This window comes from Accipiter gentilis, chromosome 24 (genome assembly GCF_929443795.1).
Source record: "Accipiter gentilis chromosome 24, bAccGen1.1, whole genome shotgun sequence".
NCBI lineage: Eukaryota > Metazoa > Chordata > Aves > Accipitriformes > Accipitridae > Astur > Astur gentilis.
In genome coordinates, this window is record NC_064903.1 from 14,828,099 (window position 1) to 14,848,284 (window position 20,186).

The window sequence follows — 20,186 nt, forward strand, 5'->3', positions numbered from 1 at the left end:
CTGGCTGAAAAGCTTTAATGGTTACCACCAAACTGGAGAAACTGCCTGTGACCGTTGCCTTTCTTCTATCCCTTGTGAGGCACCACACCTGCAAGGGAGGCACCTGCTTTACAGTGCACCCTACGCTGGTCTTTCAACAGGAGGAAACAGGTTCATTGAAGACATTGAAATGATGATTGGAAAGAAGAGCCGTTTGTTCTGGCTGTGGTGGAGAATGTGCTGGTTTTTCATTACTCCTGTGCTGTTAATGGTGAGTGCAGATGACTGGATTGTGTTAGTGTGACAGAACCTATTACTTTGATATTGAAGAGGTTTCCATGTGAAGATTCAGGGCTGAATGCCCAGGCCCTATGTATAAAGAGCGGGTATGGCTGTGCCAGTGAAGCAAACTATGTGCTATGTGTGCTTTCCGATACATACCGCTCCTCCTTGGGTCCTCTCCAGGAGAGGCTGGACCTTCGGATTGCTTGCTAGCGAGCTGGGTCTGCCCTCTGAGGAGACACACAAAGCAACCAGATTGTCCATCTTAGCAGCTGGATTATCTTCATTTCCAACTGAGAAAATGTTTTGAAAACCTAGATTTTTCCCCTTTGAGGGGAGTCCCATTTTCAGGACAGATCCCTGGCTTGGGTTTGCTCTTTGGGTTTCCAGCTGTTGCCCTGTCTGAGACCTTTTTATGTCCTGTTATGTGTGTCTCAGTTTTTCGTTACTCCGGCACTTCTAATTGTGAGTGGTGATGGTGGATTGTTGTTACTGTGAGAGAATCCATTAACATCCCAAATCCAGGAGCAGTACCAAGTCACTCTGGCCAGCACATTGCCTTTAATCTGTCCGGACTACAGTTTAAAAAATGCTGCCCCTAAAACATCTTATTTCTGCAGCAATATTTGCCAACAGTTGATCTCAGATTCTTTCCCATCTGCCTGTAAATAGCGGAACATGGGAACATATAAAACATCCAGAGAAAGGTACTGGGCTCATCCAGCAACTTGCATGTTCTCCAACGTGAGATTTCAACAGAACCCAGAGATCACGTTCTCTTTAAGCAGAGATGTGCCTAAAGTGTTAGGGTGCGTATCAGTGTTGTCTTTCAGCCCTGTCCTTCAGTGTTACTGCTTGGCCGTGACTGAACACCAAATCCTGCCCAACGGTTCTTGCACTCGGAAAGCAAGAGGGAAATGTGGAGGATTTGTAGATGGCCCTTTTTTTTAACCAACTTGGAAATATGGTGCAAGTTCAAGTTAGCTGGACAACTGCTTTTCTCTCTTAATCTCTTTGCCATTTTTTATAGGCAATTTTGGTCTGGTCTTTGGTCACGTTTTCACCTCCTACTTATGGCTCAGTGTTATATCCGGCCTGGGGAACTGCCGTTGGCTGGTGCATGATCATCTTCTGCGTCATCTGGATTCCCATTGCCGCTATTCTAAAAATAGTTAAAGCCGAAGGAAACCTTTGTCAGGTAAGGGTGCAAAAAAGGTGTCATAGCCTCAAGTCTTGCTTTCCTTGGCGTTGTCAGGAACAGCTGTGCTGTCTTCTCCAAACACGTTCAGTACCCTGAGGTGTTCATTAATTGGATTTTTAGACCAAAACACCCCTCTGGCAGTTGCATCAGAGGCAAATTTACCCTACTGTGTTCTGATAAGAAGATAAAGCCTAATTCTCTGGGAGTGCAGCCACACATTCAACGGTGATTTTCATGGTTTCTGCTGTTATTCCAGCTGCTTTAAATTCTCTGGAGTATTTCTATCTCTTTCTATCCCCATATCATTTTCTGGAGTTTTGCCTCCCATTCCTCACAGAAAGGAGCAAGTGCAAGATCTGCTGTATGCTCTTCTTGCCAAGCTTTGCCAGAGTCCTGTTGGTCACAGCTTTCCCGGCTTGTTTGACTTCAGTGTCCAGAATCCACTGAACCCAAGGATGTTTGGAATGATTTTTAATAACTTTGTTGATTTGTTTGCCATTTGTTGAGCTGCAGAGCATGTTTAGAGTTACAGCTTTACTGAACTTTCACAATAGCCCAGACTAAGGTAAGACACTAAATGCTCTTTTTCTTGCTTTTCAGCGCATTGTAAGCTGCTGCAGACCCGCTGCAAACTGGGGTCCCTACATGGAATGTAACAGAGGAGAAAGATACAGCCATGTCGTAGATTCCAAAAAGGAAAAGGAACACGAGATTCCTACTGTGTCTGGCTTCGTATACACTCAACAATGAGATGGCCATTTGGATGACAAATTTTTAACCTACGTGTGCTTTTTTTCTTTAATTATTAGAAAGTGACAATGCAAAACAACAACAAGAAAAAGCAAATGAACCCCCTGCCTTTCAAAACCCTGCCCCCAAATGAAAGTGAGCTGTATTATTTATTTTTGGTGCTATATGCTTGGGGAGGAATAGCTAGATTAGACACTGAGATCTCCCCAGACATTGAGGTGGAGAGGGCAGGAAAATGCAATCCAGGCTTCCCAGGCTGATGGACTGGGCACGCTTAACCCCATCCAACCAGTATCCAGCTGGACTGCAGATACGGTTGTGGAAGAGAATACAGACGCATTCTGGTGCTTCCCAGCTACAGGAAATTTGAGCCAAAAGGTTCTGTGCTTGCATGCCCTTATGTGCTATGGGCAGTTGCTACCTTCTGCTGTGCTTTGCCACCCGCAGTGGTGTGAGGTTGGCAGAGAGGTGAATGGGTGTGCTGCTGCCTGGGACCGTAGCTCAGGGAACAAGAATAATTTTGCTCTAAGCCTTGCCCAGTGCTGTGAGGCTGCTCAGGATTTGATGTTGACTACAGTGCGTGTGTATTTTGTCGGTGCATCTGAATACTGAGTGGCAAAAAATTGCCATCACAGGAAATAAGGCCTTAACATGGTGAAGAGCAGGCTTCTTTCTATTTCTCATTATTCCCCTTGGGATCCCCAAAGAGCCATCTTCTGCATCATGCCCCATGCTCAGCATTAATCTGTCTGTAATTCAAAAATCCCATGTTTCCATACCCTGTCATTAGGCTCTGCAGAATGAAATGATAACTTTTGAATTCTGTTGCATCTGCTCTCCTACACTCACCAAGGCTTTACCTATCAGTTTGTTTTCTGTATCTTTCACTCAGGCTTGAGTTTTCCTTTCCAAAGGAGACTCAAAGTGCTTTTTAAAGACTCAGTGTTGTCAGTGTTGCAGTAGAGCCAAAAGAAGCAGAACTTTACCCCAAGTGAAGGTTACAACTGCCTTGTAGTGCTGTTACTCCACAACTTGCTGAAATCATGAGATTATTGAAAACTTAGGAAATTTGTAATGCATTTGGGAACACAGACTTACGCTCCTACCTAGGCAGGAGGGTTCTCTTAGTTTAAGAGAACCTGACTTCACTCGTAATACAGGTGAATTCCTGGTAAAGGAAAAAAGGATCTATGGATTGAATGAATACATTTTGTGTGCTGAGGAACATCTCCCATACTGTGATAATGCTTCCATGGGAACAGTGCAGCAGGGTTTGTAGCTGTCACTTCCTCTCAGGGCTTTGTCACTCTTTCTGGACATGAAGGAGTGTGGATAGTGGCTTGTTGCCCAAGCTGCATACCTTGGTGTATGTTTTATACTGGTGTTTTTGTGACAAATCAACACTTTATGGCAAATAAAATGTGATTTTCTGTTTTTAATGGTTTTGGAGCTGGAAAATGAGATTTTAGCCTTTTGTATGGAGTTGGGGGGGGGGGGGGGGGAAGGAGTTGGTGGGAAGGGAAGTACTATCAACTCTTCTGTGATCCGAAGCCTTTAGGAGATTGAACTGGAAGGATTCAACCTCCAGGAAGCCCTTTCTTACAGAAGTTAGGATCTAGTGCAATAGCCCTGCTTTGGAGTGGACTCAAAAAATACAGAAAGTAATTGAGGAGGGATTTATTGAAAGCACTGTGGGATTTCAGCCTATAACAGAAGCTGGTTGAGATGACCCCTTTTCTGCACTCCAGCTGCTCTAGGGTTGTGGTCTAGCCACGAATCAGCAGAAAACAGTGCTGTCACTGTCCCTAATGTGTGGAGAGTCTGGGAGTGGGAGGAAGGCTGAGCTGCAAAGCTGTTGTGCTCATCTCCCAGTGCATCGTCCATTGGAGTGCCCTAGTGGGCAGCAGTTCATACCTGGGAAGGGACAAGCTCTGGGAAGGAGAGAGAAGTTAAGCAAGTAATGAGTGAGAGCACTCCAAGAGGTGGTAGGGAAACAGCCTGGCCAAACCAGCTTCAGAAAGAATCCAGGAAAGTTTCGGCAAAAGAGATGCTGAAGGCTAATACCAGCCACCTACTGCCTTGCAGGAAACCCCTGCTGCTGCACACAGGGCTCCTTTGAGGCTTCTTCTGCTCTGCACTTGTCTTATGCACTTCTAGGAGCTTATTTTCATGATGTTGCGCTATCAAGGCCTCCCAGAAGAGTGACAGAAGACCATTTCTTGAGGACTGGGCATCCAATTTTGGTGCTTTCTCCGTTCTCCAAGGTGATAAAATCCCCCAGTTCTGAAGGCAAGGTTTGCTGTACTGGCCCCAGGCAGAGCTGGGATCCCTATCTGTGTGTGCACGTCTAACATCTTCCTGGCACATCCAGTTTCTGTCGCTCTCTTTAGATGAGTTGATTTACCCTTTATGTTGCTGACTACTGGCATCTGCTGAGGAGTCTCAAAGGGTATTTAGGAGTCGGCATTCATATTCCTCACCCATCACAACTCTGGCCTAGCATCTAGGGTTGTTCAATAGCCCCCGAGGATTACGTGAAGAAGTGGTGTCCCTCAGCACTGCTCTAGAGGCAGGTTGGACCCAGCAGACACAGGCATAGTGCTCACCCAGGCTGGTGCCCAACATACTGGTGTCTGTTGGGTTGAAAAAGCAGCAGTGCCAACCGGTGCAGCATTGCTAGTAAGGGAGGATGCTTTATGCTGAGCAGGTGGTCAAAATGCCTGGAGTCTGGGCTTTTTTAGTTTGAGGAAAAAAAGGAGAAATGTTCTGCTTTGGATGCAGCTAAACAGGAGTGAAAGGAAAACTCTTGGAAAGAGAAAAGTGGAAGTGGAAAAGAAGTACATTTCCTTTGGGTTGGCTCAAAACACAAGTACGTTTTCAGTCAGGAAAGAGAGCACAGACGTGCGCGGTTCCAAAATGCCCCATCCATAGTGCGGAAACACTTTAAAAGCGGTTATTTCTACTGGCGTTTGTATAGGTATGTAAAGCGATCAGTTAGGGGCCGAGCTTATGAGGGCAAATGTAAAACCCCAAAGTCATTTCTTTTGCAGAGGCTGTTCATAGGCGTGATGTCAGGCTTAAAAAAGAAGACGCCTTTAATGTCACGTCTACGCCGTCATCTGTTGCAAGAGGACATCTTCCAGCCGGGGCTGCGTGGCCGTGCGCTGACCAGCAGAGAGCAGCGTGCGCTCGTGTCTTCTGCTCCGCTCCCAGCACCCGGGGAGCGGGGGCCTGCGAGGGGTCGGCACAAGCCCCCGGCCCAGCCCGGCTCTGCCCGGGACGCTGGCCCGCTCGCTCGCTCGCTCGCTCGCTGCTCCGTGGCCCTGGAGACTGCATTGTAAAGCAGCGGCCGTGAAGCTGAGTCATTTGGCGCTCGCTCCTGCCTGGCTGGCGGCTGTTGAACGGTGTCGGAGCTTTGAATCGGACTGGCCCTGTCGAAAGGTCTTTTTTATCCAGACCCAGATGTGTGGAGAAGAGAGCTGGTGCTCCCGCTGAACTCCTGCGCGGCTTCGAGCCGAGCCTCACGGTAGCAATAGGGCTGCCCTGTGACAGCCACTCTGGCCTCTGCGGGCTGGAGTTGACCACGGGTCATCTTGGCAGACCGGTTGTCCCGGTGAGCGGACCTTTCCAGCCCCACGTCGCAATTCCGTGACACTTTGTGCACCCCCACTCCCCAGTCCCCAGAGCTCCCCTGAGCCTCACGCTGTTCTCGTTCTCCACGCCTGTGGGCGATGTGGCCCTGCTGCGGTGTCCCCTTCCTGGCTTTGTTGTCGAGGGTTTTGTAGGAAGCAGCAGCACGGACCCAGAAGCAGCATGCGTGTTCGTAAGTGAAGGCTTTATTTTCTTGTTTCAGCTCTAAATCTAGTTGTCCATCATTTTGTGGGCCTATGGCAGGGCTTTGTGTCATTGCTTGGCTCCAGGTCCACGGCCGTGGCTTGTTTGATGCGGGCAACCGTGGCACCGCAGTCCAGCTCCGAGGGATGGCGCATCTGCACGCAGTCGTAGCGCGGCTGTTTGGAGAGGGATGAATGAGAAGCGAGAGGTACCAGGGTGTGAGCAGAGCTGACTTGCTGGGGAGCTGCACAGGAGTGAGGAGGTGGTTGCACAGCCCATCTGCTGAGGGCAAGATCACGTATTTCCTGTGAGTCACCTTCTGAAGGGGTTGGGAAAGCTCCACAAAAGCTGGTGCAGCAGAAGATCCCAGAACGTTCAAATTGAAACTGGTCTTGAAACAAATTAATGCCTGCTGGCCCCAAAGAAGTTACTGGGGCAAAAGGTTTTACAGTGTTGGAAGAACCTGGTTTCAGTGATTTCGGTGACGCTTGCTTTTTCGTCCAAATGGTCTTTCTTTTGGAAGGTTAGTAAATACAGACTACCAAGTACCGAAGAAGGAAAATATTGCAGTTTAAGAAACACCTCTTGAAACGTAAAAAATTATTTTCTCGGTCTGAGCTGCTTTGGAAGGGAGGTTGACTTCTTGATTTGGAATGAGGAAATTGTTGTTACATCTGTCTGAAGGATGACAAAAGTCTTTTCCAATGTAGTGCTGTGATGCAAATAAGGCAAATGCTGGCAGAACCCTTTAAAGAAAAAAACATGTTACCCTAATGATGTCAGTTATTTTTTAAAAGTTAGTGTTTGGCCATCCCTGAAGGGGATTTGGGGAGCCAATATCTAATCTCAGGTTCCTGTGAGTCCCAGGAAGGCTCCAGATCCTCTGTGTAGATTAGCCTTTTTGGGTAGACGATATAGGGGAGGGGAAGAAATTAACTGAAATCTATGGGCTGTACTTAAATGGCACCTGATGAAAGGAACGAGGAAAGAATTCTATATATAGCACTGATTGTTCCCGCGTAAGTGTTGTTCATCGATCTTTGTAGATTACTTGTAAAAAGGGGGGGTAACTGGGTAGATTCTGAGCCTGTACAGGGCAGCAGACCAGCTCCGGTCCTGGCTCTGGTTCTCCTTGTCCTCCCTCTTGCCCCAGTGGGGGAGTCTCCCACTCTGCTCAGTGATGCAGAGGGAAATGAAATAGGTGTGGTCGGAACTGGATGTGGGGAGAGATTTTCCTCCATGGTGAACGGACCTGGTTCATCAACTCATGCTGACTGCAGCTGCAGCTTCATGTGGAGCCTTTTGGCCAGATGCAGTTTCAGAGGTCCGTGTTCCCACCTCCCCTCCAGCTCTGGTCCCGGTGCCTGGTTAGCAATACCGTTGAGCTTCTTGCTGTGCGAGAAGGAATGACCTTCCTCTACACGGGTTTGGTGTGACGATTTGTTTCAAAAACAAAAAATGAACAGTGCTGGTAGTTTTTGTCACAGGATCTTTTAGTAGATCCCCTGAAGGCTAGAGCCATAGAAATCAGATGACTCAGAGGCAGCAGCATCTGACCAGGCAGGGGAGGAGGTGATGTGGGACTGAGAAGCTATGGTGGTGAAGGGAAGATGGAGCAGTGGGTTAAACTGGATCTTCCACTGAAGGAAATGCCGTGGGAAATGGCAGCCTTACCTGAGCTGACTCTGCTCGATCGAAGTCAGGCTGACTGATAGCACAGCCACAGCTGCTAAAAGAAGGTTTTCGTCCTCAATCAAACAATCTCAAGAAGGCTAGAGATAAATTTCTTGAACTGATTTATCCGTGCATGGTAACTAACTCAGCCCACTATGAAAGCGTAAAGCTGCACCTCAGCGAAGCATGGAGTCAGCGTGGAGGTGAAACGTGCACGTGCATCTCGAATGTCATGTGCCACTGCCTCAGCCCAAAAGTCAAAGCGGAATTGAAGAGGTACACTGAAAGCACCAAAAGACAGCCTGAGCGTTGGAATAGGCTCTGCTCAGCAAGCAAGTAAAAGGAACAAGGATTTTGCTTTGCAAAAATCAGGGCTGTGGAGCACAGCCAACAGCCATCTACGGAAATCACAAGGGGATTGACGAAGGGGACTAAGGAATGGCTATTCCCTACCTGCAATAGTTTTAGAACGAGAGAAAAGATGGGAACTTCCCAGGTGGCAGCTTTAAAGTGAAAGGAGGAGTGTTTTGTCCCATGCTCAGCCCAGCGCTGGAGCTCTTTGCCAAAAGGTGTGGGTACTAAACGGTTGCATGGCTTCAAAATGTTTCAGGAAAACTAATGAAAAAACCCCAAAACTCAACAAGACTCTACCTCTGGTTCAGGAGACTTTGAGAATGCGAGGAAAGTGGGTCTGTAGTGCTTCTACTGCTCTTACGCTCTGACCCTGGGTGTCTATGCCAGGCTGGTGCCAGAGGCAAGGTGCTGGCCTGGCCTGGGCCTTTGGTTTGATCTCATACAGCTGTCCTGGAGAGCAAACCTTGAACTGTATGTGATTCATATTTGCAAATTTTAACTCATTTACAAGAAAATGCAGATTGCTGCCAAGAGAAACCTACTGAATTCTCTCTCTCTTGTGCGTGCTCTGCCAGGCACAAACAGATTCGTGTTCCACAGAGCCTGAACGCAGTTTCATCTGGACATCTGCCTGTAGTGCACAGTCTCCTGAGTTCCAGACTCGCATTATTTCTCTTCAAACAATCAGGAAGACAGAACTTCTTCTGGAGCAGACTCTCTTAGTATAACCAAAGAACAGGGCAAGCATGACTAGATCTGCTGGGCAGAGGGTTTTTTTTCAACAAACCCGATAAAAACATTCCAATGAACATTTCTGCATAGGTCGTAAAGTTTCTGGCAAGCTTTGGCCAGTCTGCTCCCCTTGGAGAGTGATATGAGAGCCTCGATGATACAGGATGGAGCTGGTTCCCATCACCTGGCTGTCGGGCTGGGCAAAGCTTGCGGCTGCACAGTGCCCACAGCTGGCCCCAGCCTTTGGCTGGGTGAGAGCTGACCATGCTGCTGTGGGAGACCTGAAATCATGCAGCTGGAATCCAAACCCTGGGGCTGATCGTAAACCCTTGCCCCAAATCTCCAGAGAGTCACTTTGGTGCCACCAAAGGAGACCTGTCTGCTTCTGCTGGGACGATGCTCCAGGCATTAAGAAGCTGGGCAACTGTACATTCAATTTTGGAGGTGCAGACTTTGATTAAATCCAGGATTTACAAAATAAAATCAAAAAGAATGGGAATCCAGGGGGATGGGCACAAGCAAGGAGAACTGTCAGCAAACTGTGACCCAGCCAAATCGGACTTTCCAGCCCCTCCCTCGGAGTTTCAGCAGGGCTAACTTCATTAAAAGAACTGAAAGACACAGGCCTCGATAGAGAAGCATCTCCATCTGCTCTGAGAGCTGTGCTCCTCTGGAGCTCTGCAAATGCTAACGGATACGTACTGCGATCTGCACTTCCATCAGCCAGAGCACTTTCTGAGGACCTTGGCTGTCCGGCGGCATTGTCCCACAGAGTTTTAACAGATGCTCCTTCTGCACCCCAAACCCAATAGAGAACTGGCTAGCGTTACACTTCATCTACCAGGAGTGGAGTAATTTTCCAATTTCAAAGCTTATACTTCTATGAAATATGAATGCACGTTGAATTTCTCCTTCATGTCACCTTCCTGAGGGCCACCGACGGTGCTTGACATGTGCCTCCGCTCTGTCTGTATGTGTGTGTGCGCTGGAGTGTTGCCAATGTGGATGGAAGAGGCAAACCAGCCTTGTTCTCGGTGGCTTTCTGTCACAGGCTGGGCTGCAGGCATCCAGGCCCCCACATTGCTGCCTGGTGCACTAGCCTGCAAATCGCTGCAGGAGCAGGGGTTGCTCTGCTCCTGCTGAACCCCAGTGCTGCCTCTCAGTACTCCCACTCGCCTGACACTGGGGATTACATTTTTCTTTGGTCAGTTTTAGTTTTATAAAGAATGTATGAGACATTTTCTTCTTTTGAGCCAAGAGGCTATCTTCAGTACAGAGAACCAAGATATTTCTGCATTTCAACTCCATTGCAGCAACATGGTCACATTGACTCCAGCTGGCAACGACAGCATTGCTTAATGGCTCCAGTGCAAACAGAGGCCCGGGCTCAGACTTTAAAGCTGGTTGCAACAGTAGAGTCGCCTTTTCATTCTGGAAGTGATGAATGGTTTAGGCACGGTAGGCAGGAAAATAAAACCTGTCGCTGGAAGACAGATGAGGGCAGCATTTCCCTGTAATGTCAGCACATGCCTGTTCCTCTTTGAATAGGTTTTCATCCTATGTTGGCTGCTAGTGTGTAAGCTCCTTCCAGAGGAGCCTTGCCAAGTGTTCTGGTTCTTCATATGAAATCTGGGGGCCACGTTGCTTGTGAGGTCTGCAGAAAGTATAGAAAAAACAGAGGCAGTCTTTGCAACTCTGAGAACTCATTTATGTTAAAGAGGTTTGCTTCCCTTTTGTAATGGTTTCTTGAGCATTGCTTGGTTTTACTTTGTTGATTTTTTTTAATTTTTTTTTTTAGTAATTGTGTACAGCGAATGGTGTATTAGCTGTTTCCCTGGGTTTTTAACGGGATGAATGGCCACAGTAGCCAATGGGCAACTGTGTTGAGGAAACGAAGGTGCCACAGAAGCGGGCAAAGGTCCTGCTATTGTGTTTTTCCATGTTGATGCTGTTGCCTCTTCCTCTGTTCATGTCTTCCTTGTGTCATGACCAGGCCCATGATGATGTTTAACTGCCAGGACAGTCTGGGAAGTCTCCAGCTGGTACAGTTGGTCCTGGAAGGCTTTCCCGAAAGAGCCAACTCTGGCCCTTGCACCTATCACCAGTGTATGCAGACCATGTGGCAGATTCCTGGGATGCTTAGAGTTCAGTTCACTCCCCTGGGCCAGATAGCAGGCACAGCATTCCCACAGCTGGGGTTACTCAGTAAGATGAAGCCAGCAGTGGCTAAACCCCTCTCTCATCTCGCTGCAGTGGTGCAATGGATGAGTTCATATTTTACTTGATTCTCTGGTCCTGCTTAGCATGCGGCAGCACCGAGCCGGCACTCCTCCCGCTCATCCGGAGTGCTAAGATTCATTAGCCTGCATCTATCAGCTCTTGCCAGGGAAATGGTGAATAATGAGGCCTGGTTCAGGTAATGAAATGATCTCCCCCTCCCATCTGATCACATTGCTGCTCATTATTTCCTCGGTGTGTTATTTTGCTTCCCTGGAAACTTGTTTTGTAAACACTGACTGTGCAGTTATGGTCGAAAGTCAAACCTCCCAGCAGTGCTGCAGGAGCCTGGTGAGCCGTGTGGCCTGGCTGTTTGTCCTACCACATGTGCTTCATCAGCTGATGTGAGGATGGAGACAGCCCTGCTCCTTTGCTGGAAGGTACAAGGAACAGCACCAGGAAAGGTGCAGCCCTTGGCATCCATCATGAGCACCTTATACCCACTCTTCAGGTATCAGTGCTGTGATTTAGCCTGCCTAACTGCCCTTCTTCTCTGGCATTGAGTTTCTCAGGGAGATCTCTACCAAGATTCCTCTCCATTTGTAATTAGTTAGCCGAGGAAAAGACACATTCCCCTCATTTCTTCCTTTATTCCTTTTCTTCTAGAGTAACTTGCTTGAGTAACCAGAGCAGTGCAGGCTATTCCAGACATCTCATATGAGGACACGAAAACTGTTTCCTTTCTAGGGGAATGACTTTGCTTGTACATCGTAGTATTTCATCTGCTTTTTCCATGGCAGCATCCGCTTGGCAGCCTGCAGTCACCCTAAGTTAAACAAATGTATCCAGAAATCCTCATCCTTAGGACCAAAATGTTGACCTTGCACTGCGTGGTCTTTGTCCCATTTCTACAACACAGGCCCTTGAGGTCATCCAGTTTTCCTAGATGATCTTCTCACCAATCTCTGTATGAGCTTGGCGACACACCATCCCCACTTTAGCCACTTCCTTCTCCAACTTATCTCTTTTTTAAGAATCTCCAGTTCTCCAAGCATAGTATTTGTACCCGTGAGAGATGTTTTAGTGAAGTCTAAGCAAATGAGAGCTGCCCACCCAATGTGGGTAGCACACTGGAAACATGTCGTGTACCTATAATAAGCTCTGTTCTTGAACAAATTCCTCTTTCAGTAAGACAGCGCATTGCAATCGCTTTGCCTATGCGCTTCCATGACATACATAGTGCAGAAAATGCAGGACAGCTTTGTGTTATTGTCGAAGAAGTAAAGTCCTATTTATGTAGGATGTCATTTCTTTTTCTGCAGCTCCTCGTCCCCCTGTAATCAAGATGTATCTTCCCAGGATGAGTCTCTCATTTTCCTCCTTCTTTTTATCTCTTTACCATACTATATAGGCGCACCAGTAACTGCCTGGGATTCCCTTGTGCAAGGCACTGTACAAACAAGGAGAAAAGGAATCGTCAGCCCAAGTCTAAGCCGTACAGTAGTATGCATGAGCCGGTCCCTAAGAGTGCAGGCAGATGTAGCCAGTGGTTTGGAGAAGGCACCATCAGTGAGATGGAGGCGTATGGTTGAAGGGTGCTGTCCCATGGAGTGAGGCTGCTCCTGAGGCCTGTCAAGAAGGTGGTGTCGAAGTTGGTGACAACGGATATTTTGCATGGAGTAGCTCTCCCTCTTGTTCATGGAGTGAGGCTTGAGCAAACTGGTCAAAAAGGAAATGGCCACAGCTGGCTCCTATACGAAGTGGAGTTTGAGATGTTAAGATTAGAGAGAGGGAGAAGGCCAAGGCTCGTGGGGCAAAAAAAGACAGGAAGAAAAGCTTCTGGCAGAGGAAGATGTAGGCATTTATAGATGTGACTTGGAGGTCATCTGAGTGTCTTTGACCAATATGACTGACACAGGCTCCAAGGCTCGTGCTCATCTCAGCTTGGCATGTACAAATGCTAAGCCTGGAATTTCATTAGAGAGGTGGAGAATGGAGATAGTGTTAGTCAAACAAGTTACACTTCTTATCTTTCTTCCACAATTAAGCTTGAACTTTGCCTCTTTCTCACCATCCTGATGTGAAATTGGAATTTCTGTTGTGATTGCATGTGGCTTAGGTTTTGTGTATACTGGTTAAATGGTGTCTGGGTTACATATCAGTTGATAGAGAGAAAAGGAAATAGCCAACACACACATAAACACCTTATCTACTACATCTGAGCTGTGTTCTATGCCTGCCACTAACACAAAAATGAACAGGATTTGGCCCTGAGTGCATCAGTCTGAGAAGAAGTGCCCAACATTGCAAGGATAAGAATCTCCAAATGATCCTTATCTAGGAAGATTCATCTTTGCTAATAAGAAGCATGAGAACCCACTCCTACCTCTCCTGATGGTAATGGAAATGCCTACAAACAAGGGACACTGCTGTAGCCAAGAGGACCCATAATCCACACTTGCTTCATTCCCTTCATCAGCTCCAGGTTTTTAGCTAAGGTGCAATAAAATATTTGTTGGATACAGGAATGTGGTTATGAAACGTCTTAATAGGAGCCAAATTCAGTGGAGCTTGTAAACTGGACCTAGAGTTGCTAATCTCTACAAACAAATACTGAAAAGGGACTTGGGATGGGTCTGATATGCCCTTAGTACAAAGCGCAGGTTTATAACAGCTGGTGTCGGAAGGACAAAGCTCATGGCAGCAAACCAAAAGTTAGTCATTGCTCTGGCAAAGCGCTGGCATGACCTTTCCCAGGGTTTGCGATGATCATAGAGAGGCATACAGAGGCAATGAAATGGCATGTCACGTCAAGCACAGGGTGACTTGGCACATGCGGCAGCTGCCTATTGACAGGCAGAAACATGGGTTAGCTGCTTAAGCTCGGCTTCAACACAGAGAGGCTGATGAGCAGCACATATGGCTCTGCCCACCACGTCTAGCTGCCCTGCCCATCAATGCCAAGGACAAATGAGGATATGACTGCCCCGCTCGCCTATATGGGGCAATCTTGAGCCTCCCTCCTTCTTCTCTTCCAAGGACTTCAGTTTGTCAAACGAAAAAGGTGCCCATGCCAGTGACAGCGATGAGAACTTGGAGCGTGGCAACTGGTCAAGCAAGGGCGACTACCTGCTCTCCATGGTGGGCTACGCTGTGGGCCTGGGCAACGTCTGGCGGTTTCCCTACCTCACCTACCAGAATGGCGGAGGTACCTGTATTGAATGGCAACATCGGGTGGGCACATCTTGCTGTCCCCAAGAGAGAGGAGGGCCAGATCCGAGGGCCAGCCCTGAGGTCAGGCTCATTTTGTCAAAGCTGGATGTGAGCATCACCCTGGGAACTGGGATAGTGCCCGCTCATGGGAATGGGAAGAGGAGCAGGAGGCATCCCTGTGCTTTTTGGGTACCAGCTGAAGAGGCAAATAGTATTTAGTTTTAATTGCAAAATTCCACCTCAGAATTCCAGAGCTCTTCTGCTTTACTTGTGAGCAATATGCATCTTTTTGTCAATGTGCCAGTACCCTCTACTTCGCTAAATAGCTGTTCTCCCTCCCCAGTGCTTACCTCCCTGATATGTTTATAGAGAGCAATTGAATCCCCTCTCAACCTTTGTTTTGCCAGGCAAACAAGCTAGGCCGGAATAATTGCCCAAGCTCAGTAATTATCCCCATCAGATAGTTGGGAAGTGCGAGGCAGAGAGAGCCTCTACGAGCTTGCACAATGAACTAGTGGCAAAGCCAAACAGAGGCCACTGGCTTCCCCAGCTGCTATTCCGGAGTTCTGTCTACCTGCCAGGCAACCACTGGTAACTAAAGAGAGCGTAAACGCCAAGTAACTGCGGAGGACTTGCTCGTATGTACTTACTTGCTCTGCCTAACAGTCGTTGGAAGTCAAATTCTGGACTGTAAACGCAGCACTGCCCATACAACTGCACTGCATGCGCACCAGGTGGCATTCATGGTACAGGAGTTTTACCGGAGTGAGCTTGGCTGGCTTGCATTACTCATGAATAATGAAGAAAATTGTGAAAACAAAGTAACTCGTGATATCAGCCCTTCAACTAGATGTTTCGTTTCTTATGTGCTGCAGCAGAAAGCTTTGCATTTGAAGCATATTTGTGCTGCTGCTTGTATCCTGCTCTGTGCCCCTTGCCCATGATTGATAAAGACAGCTGTTACATCCTTGTTTCGAAACACAGGAGTAATCCAGTTAATTCTGTGGGACTATTTACTTCCTTAAATTACAGCAGGTATTTGCAGTTCCTTGCACAACTGGGTCCTCGATTGCTTGAAGTTCACTGAGGGAGGAGAGGACAGATTTCTGCGGGGATATCAGGTCACGCTTAGGAAACCCGTGCTCTCACTTTCCATATCTTTTGTGCACACCCAAAGACGTGCCAGTCCCTTTCACAGAACAGGGCTCACGTTGATATCAGGTTAATGTGCACTTCAAAATGGCCTCCAACAAGAGCCACGCTGCGATGCTGTTTGACACAGGAGTCAGCCAACCATAGAAAATAATTTTCATGCTTGGACGTCCAGTAGCTACTCTAACAGGGCAGTTGGAAATCACAGCTAAGTACGTGAAGGAATGGATCTGATCCTTTTTAAACTAAAAGCTGGCAGATGAAATAGAAAGCAGGCAAAGCTGATGGTGCCTACAGCTGAGCTGTGTCCCTGCTTGTGTGAGAGCAGTATGTCTTTAAGAGTTTTTGTAAAATCCTTTGAACTCTGTAAAAGAGAAGCCATCCCATGTAAATCACCAGTTCTCCTAGTAATCTGTGTCTCTTCATCGCAGGTACTGTTTAGCCTTAGAGAAAACAGGAATTAGAAACAAATCTCTCTATTCCACAAAAAGCAAAAAAACCCCCACAGTGGGATATTTGAGGCTGGGGGGAAAAGGGGAGTATAAAATGCGATGGAACTGTGGTGAATACTGAAAGATTCATTGTTTTCCCTGTGTGTGTGTTTGTGGGTTTTCTTTCCCTCTCTCCCCTCAGGTGCTTTTCTAATCCCATACACCCTGATGTTGGCCTTAGCTGGCTTGCCCTTATTTTTCATGGAATGTTCCCTTGGGCAGTTTGCCAGTCTAGGGCCAATTTCCGTCTGGAGAATATTACCGTTGTTTCAAGGTTGGTATTATTATGTTTCCTTAGATCTTTTTTATGCTACTAATAAGCAGATGTGAAATAATGATTTCTTCACAAAGTTACTAATTCTGAGAAGCTGGTTTCTGTGTAGAGAGTATTCCCAAGCTTAGAAGTTCAGTAGTATGTTCCCAGGTAGATCTGGGATCATATCCGTCATTTCATGTCTTTAGCTTTTCCCTGTTCGGTTGCTGTTCACATTTATTTAATTATTTTTTTTAATTTTTCCCCAAGTAGCCTTTTAGAAGTCAAGTGAAGGGCATTCTTTTTTTTTTTTTTTTTCCCCACCCAAGTTTGGGGTAGTTAAGACATTGTGTCTTTCTCTTTCCTAGGAGTGGGCATCACAATGGTCATCATCTCAACATTTGTGGCGATCTACTACAATGTTATCATTGCTTACGCGCTCTACTACTTATTTGCCTCATTTCAAAAAGTGCTGCCGTGGTCGGACTGCTTTTCCTGGGCAGATGAGTTCTGCAGCAAAACACGACTAGGTACTGTACTTAACAGAGAGGTCTTAATATTATTGTTTTGGATAATTGCACTTTGTACTGTTTTCTGGGAGAAATTACAGGAGCAAGACAGCTACCCGCAGCTTGAAAAATCCTTCCTGGTGTTTTGTCTCTGAACACACAGGAGTGATGCTTGTCTGCTTCCCTGGCAGCAGCTCTGGGTGCTTGGGAAATCTACAGAGAGCTGGGCTGAAACCTCCTTGTTGCATCCTTTTTATTCTCCTTTAAAACCTAGGGTTTCTTCTAGTACGTACAGTCCTCAGAACTACTGCATTCCCATTTCATCAGGCTTCGTGGCAAAGCACATACCTTCCTGTCATGAAGCAAGAGTATTGCTGTAGCTTTTATCAGAGGTTCTTTCATTGCCCCTTGCCTCCTCTGTGGCTATGGTAATCCTGAGCACCAGTGAGGCACTGGTTTCACACTTTATTATCTTTTAGAACATATCTCCAAACTATTGTTCTTGATGTTTGGCAGCACATGTATGGTCACACACTTGTTATCTCACCAGTTTCCATATCAGACCAGTTTAAGGCAAAAGGTGAAGTTGGTGAGGGAATTACTAGTTAGTAGCTGGAAGCGTGTTGCCAAGTGTTAATGTAATTGTAAGTCTCTTAACCATGTATCTGAAAATCTCTTCTAAGATTTGTAGGTTTCATAGAATGAAGTTGAGATGCTTTATTTAACAAAAAAAATGTTGATGCTTGCTCATGGGCTAACCAAAAATATTTTAGCTCAAAATGTAGACGAGACTAGACTAGACTATTTCAGTTGGATGTGACCTACACTGATCACCTAGTCGAACTGCCTGAGCACTTTAGAGCTGACCAAAAGTTAAAGCATGGTATTAAGGGCATTGTCCAAATGCCTCTTAAACACTGACAGGCTTGGGGCATCGACCTCTTCTCTAGAAAGTCTTTTCCAGTCTTTGACCACCCTCTCATTAAAGAAATGTTTCCTAATGTCCAGTCTAGACAGGCCCTTGAGGTCATCCAGTTTTCCTAGATGATCTTCTCACCAATCTCCGTATGAGCTTGGCGACACACCATCCCCACTTTAGCCACTTCCTTCTCCAACTTATCTCTTTTTTAAGAATCTCCAGTTCTCCAAGCATAGTATTTGTACCCGTGAGAGATGTTTTAGTGAAGTCTAAGCAAATGAGAGCTGCCCACCCAATGTGGGTAGCACACTGGAAACATGTCGTGTACCTATAATAAGCTCTGTTCTTGAACAAATTCCTCTTTCAGTAAGACAGCGCATTGCAATCGCTTTGCCTATGCGCTTCCATGACATACATAGTGCAGAAAATGCAGGACAGCTTTGTGTTATTGTCGAAGAAGTAAAGTCCTATTTATGTAGGATGTCATTTCTTTTTCTGCAGCTCCTCGTCCCCCTGTAATCAAGATATATCTTCCCAGGATGAGTCTCTCATTTTCCTCCTTCTTTTTATCTCTTTACCATACTATATAGGCGCACCAGTAACTGCCTGGGATTCCCTTGTGCAAGGCACTGTACAAACAAGGAGAAAAGGAATCGTCAGCCCAAGTCTAAGCCGTACAGTAGTATGCATGAGCCGGTCCCTAAGAGTGCAGGCAGATGTAGCCAGTGGTTTGAACAAAGGCACCAAGACAACGCTGTTTCACCAAAGCCTCTGGAGCACTATGCAGAGCCCTGTGTGACATTTTTCACTGTCCTGCCCTCTCCACGCTGCACCTGGAGGACTGTACATCTTTTAGGAGATGCATTTCCCTGATGGTCCCTTTGGTTACATAAAAGCTGCTGGGAGTAAATCTCATCCTCCAGGTAGCCTGTGTCTCACCCAGGAGTGTTTGGAAGAGTTTCATGTCTCTGTAGAGGGATTGTCAAGACACAGTTCATAAATCTGAGGAGGCACCTGGCCCTGTTATGGACTACTGTGGTGTGCATTGCTGGGACAAACTGTCCCCAGGGTAGTGCCTCCCCCTGTGTTACCCAGGATACATTTGCTCCTGTATTGATTGCTTACATCTTCAGCCAGTCACTGAAAGGGGAAATTTGACCCCACAGTGCAAGGGCTCCTAACGATCTTGGCAGGTTTATTGGCCTGATCGATGGTACATGACTTCTCCACCAGAGCTGAAAAAAAAATGTAAGTCGTCCCTATATTAAAACAAGTGTGGGGAAAAGATGTTTCCACAAAGAATTGTTCAATCTTTTAAAATTAGGTTTCTTTTTTCCCTAAACTATTGACTAATGGACTGAGGAATTTCTAAAAGCATCTGTTTTTGAAGACAATGCCATTTTTCTCAGGAAAGAAAATCATTAAGTGACAAGTGAACAACAAGTCTGTCCTTGTCAGTGTGTTTCTCAGGCTCAGCTGGGGAAACAGGTGTGGAAAACGTTTAAATTAAATGGTTCTCCAAACTCAGAGTCAAAATGTAAATTGTTAGGATTCTGATGCTTTTGTTTTCCTTTCAGGGTTTTGCATATTTTTGCTCTGTGGTCCAATTGTGCATTATTCCAGAGATCAGTGGCCTGGTACAAAGCTCATCAATGCATTAATTTCCTTGATTGTAAAAGCTGCAACTTCATCACAACACCCTGAATACCATGGAGGATTTCCTGTGGGTCCTGGGATCTTTGCTGCTTGCAGCTGGCTGCTCCTCTATGATCAAGCTGGTCTTAAGCAGCCAACCCATGTTTCTGCCTGTCAATAGGCAGCTGCCGCATGTGCCAAGTCACCCTGTGCTTGACGTGACATGCCATTTCATTGCCTCTGTATGATCATCGCAAACCCTGGGAAAGGTCATGCCAGCGCTTTGTAGAGCAATGACTAACTTTTGTTTTGCCGCCCAGAGCTTTGTCCTTCTGACACCAGCTGTTATAAGCCTGCACTTTGTACCAAGGGCGCATCAGACTCATCCCAAGTTCCTTTTCAGTATTTGTTTGCAGAGGTTAGCAACTCTAGGTCCAGTTTACAAGCTCCACTGAATTTGGCTCCTATTAAGACATTTCATAACCACATTCCTGTGTCCAACAAATATTTTATTGCACCTTAGCTAAAAACCTGGAGCTGATGAAGGGAATGAAGCAAGTGTGGATTATGGGTCCTCTTGGCTACAGCAGTGTCCCTTGTTTGTAGGCATTTCCATTACCATCAGGAGAGGTAGGAGTGGGTTCTCATGCTTCTTATTAGCAAAGATGAATCTTCCTAGATAAAGATCATTTGGAGATTCTTATCCTTGCAATGTTGGCCACTTCTGCTCAGATCCAACACACTCAGATCAAATCGTGCTCATTCTTGGTTTAGTTGCGGAAAGCAGCTCAGATCTTTTTCACCTGGGGAAATGACTGCCCCTGTTGTAGAACATACCAAGTGTGTTACATCAATTACATTTGCCTATTAAGAGACTGATGCCAAAAGGTTCATATGGTGTAAATAAGGCAAGATTTACCCAAGTCAGTGGGGGTTTGTGTGGTTTTTGGTTTTGTATTGGGTGGGGTGTTTTTTTTTCAGTAGTAGTGTG

At 46.5% G+C, this 20,186-nt stretch overlaps 2 protein-coding genes across 6 annotated transcripts in view; both read left to right on the forward strand.

Annotated features, from left to right (window-relative positions):
• Nucleotides 1–2,809, forward strand: part of SLC6A14 (solute carrier family 6 member 14) — a 60,603-nt gene extending 57,794 nt beyond the window's left edge. For 4 of the 5 annotated variants that reach the window (XM_049827523.1, XM_049827525.1, XM_049827526.1 and 1 more), the window contains exons 12-14: nucleotides 141–250; nucleotides 1,292–1,459; nucleotides 2,063–2,809. In XM_049827523.1, coding sequence (XP_049683480.1) covers nucleotides 141–250; nucleotides 1,292–1,459; nucleotides 2,063–2,212 — 428 coding nt within the window. In that variant the 3' untranslated portion in view covers nucleotides 2,213–2,809. The remainder of the gene's footprint in view (nucleotides 1–140; nucleotides 251–1,291; nucleotides 1,460–2,062) is intronic. The other variant, XM_049827524.1, reaches the window with a different exon arrangement.
• A 10,957-nt stretch (nucleotides 2,810–13,766) lies between these two features.
• LOC126050381 (sodium- and chloride-dependent neutral and basic amino acid transporter B(0+)-like) lies at nucleotides 13,767–17,346 on the forward strand. Its single transcript, XM_049828207.1, has 5 exons — nucleotides 13,767–13,844; nucleotides 14,063–14,231; nucleotides 16,022–16,153; nucleotides 16,501–16,662; nucleotides 17,333–17,346. The coding sequence occupies exons 1-5, from the start codon at nucleotides 13,767–13,769 to the stop codon at nucleotides 17,344–17,346; spliced, it is 555 nt and encodes a 184-aa protein (XP_049684164.1).
• The last annotated feature ends 2,840 nt before the right edge of the window (nucleotides 17,347–20,186 follow it).

Bases quoted from the DNA above. Each gene is read 5' to 3' on its own strand.
- LOC126050381 (XM_049828207.1), top strand. From the start codon at position 13,767: ATGACCTTTCCCAGGGTTTGCGATGATCATAGAGAGGCATACAGAGGC. The intron at 14,232-16,021 runs GTACCTGTATTG...CTCTCCCCTCAG, and splicing joins CACCTACCAGAATGGCGGAG to GTGCTTTTCTAATCCCATAC. The intron at 16,154-16,500 runs GTTGGTATTATT...TCTCTTTCCTAG, and splicing joins AATATTACCGTTGTTTCAAG to GAGTGGGCATCACAATGGTC.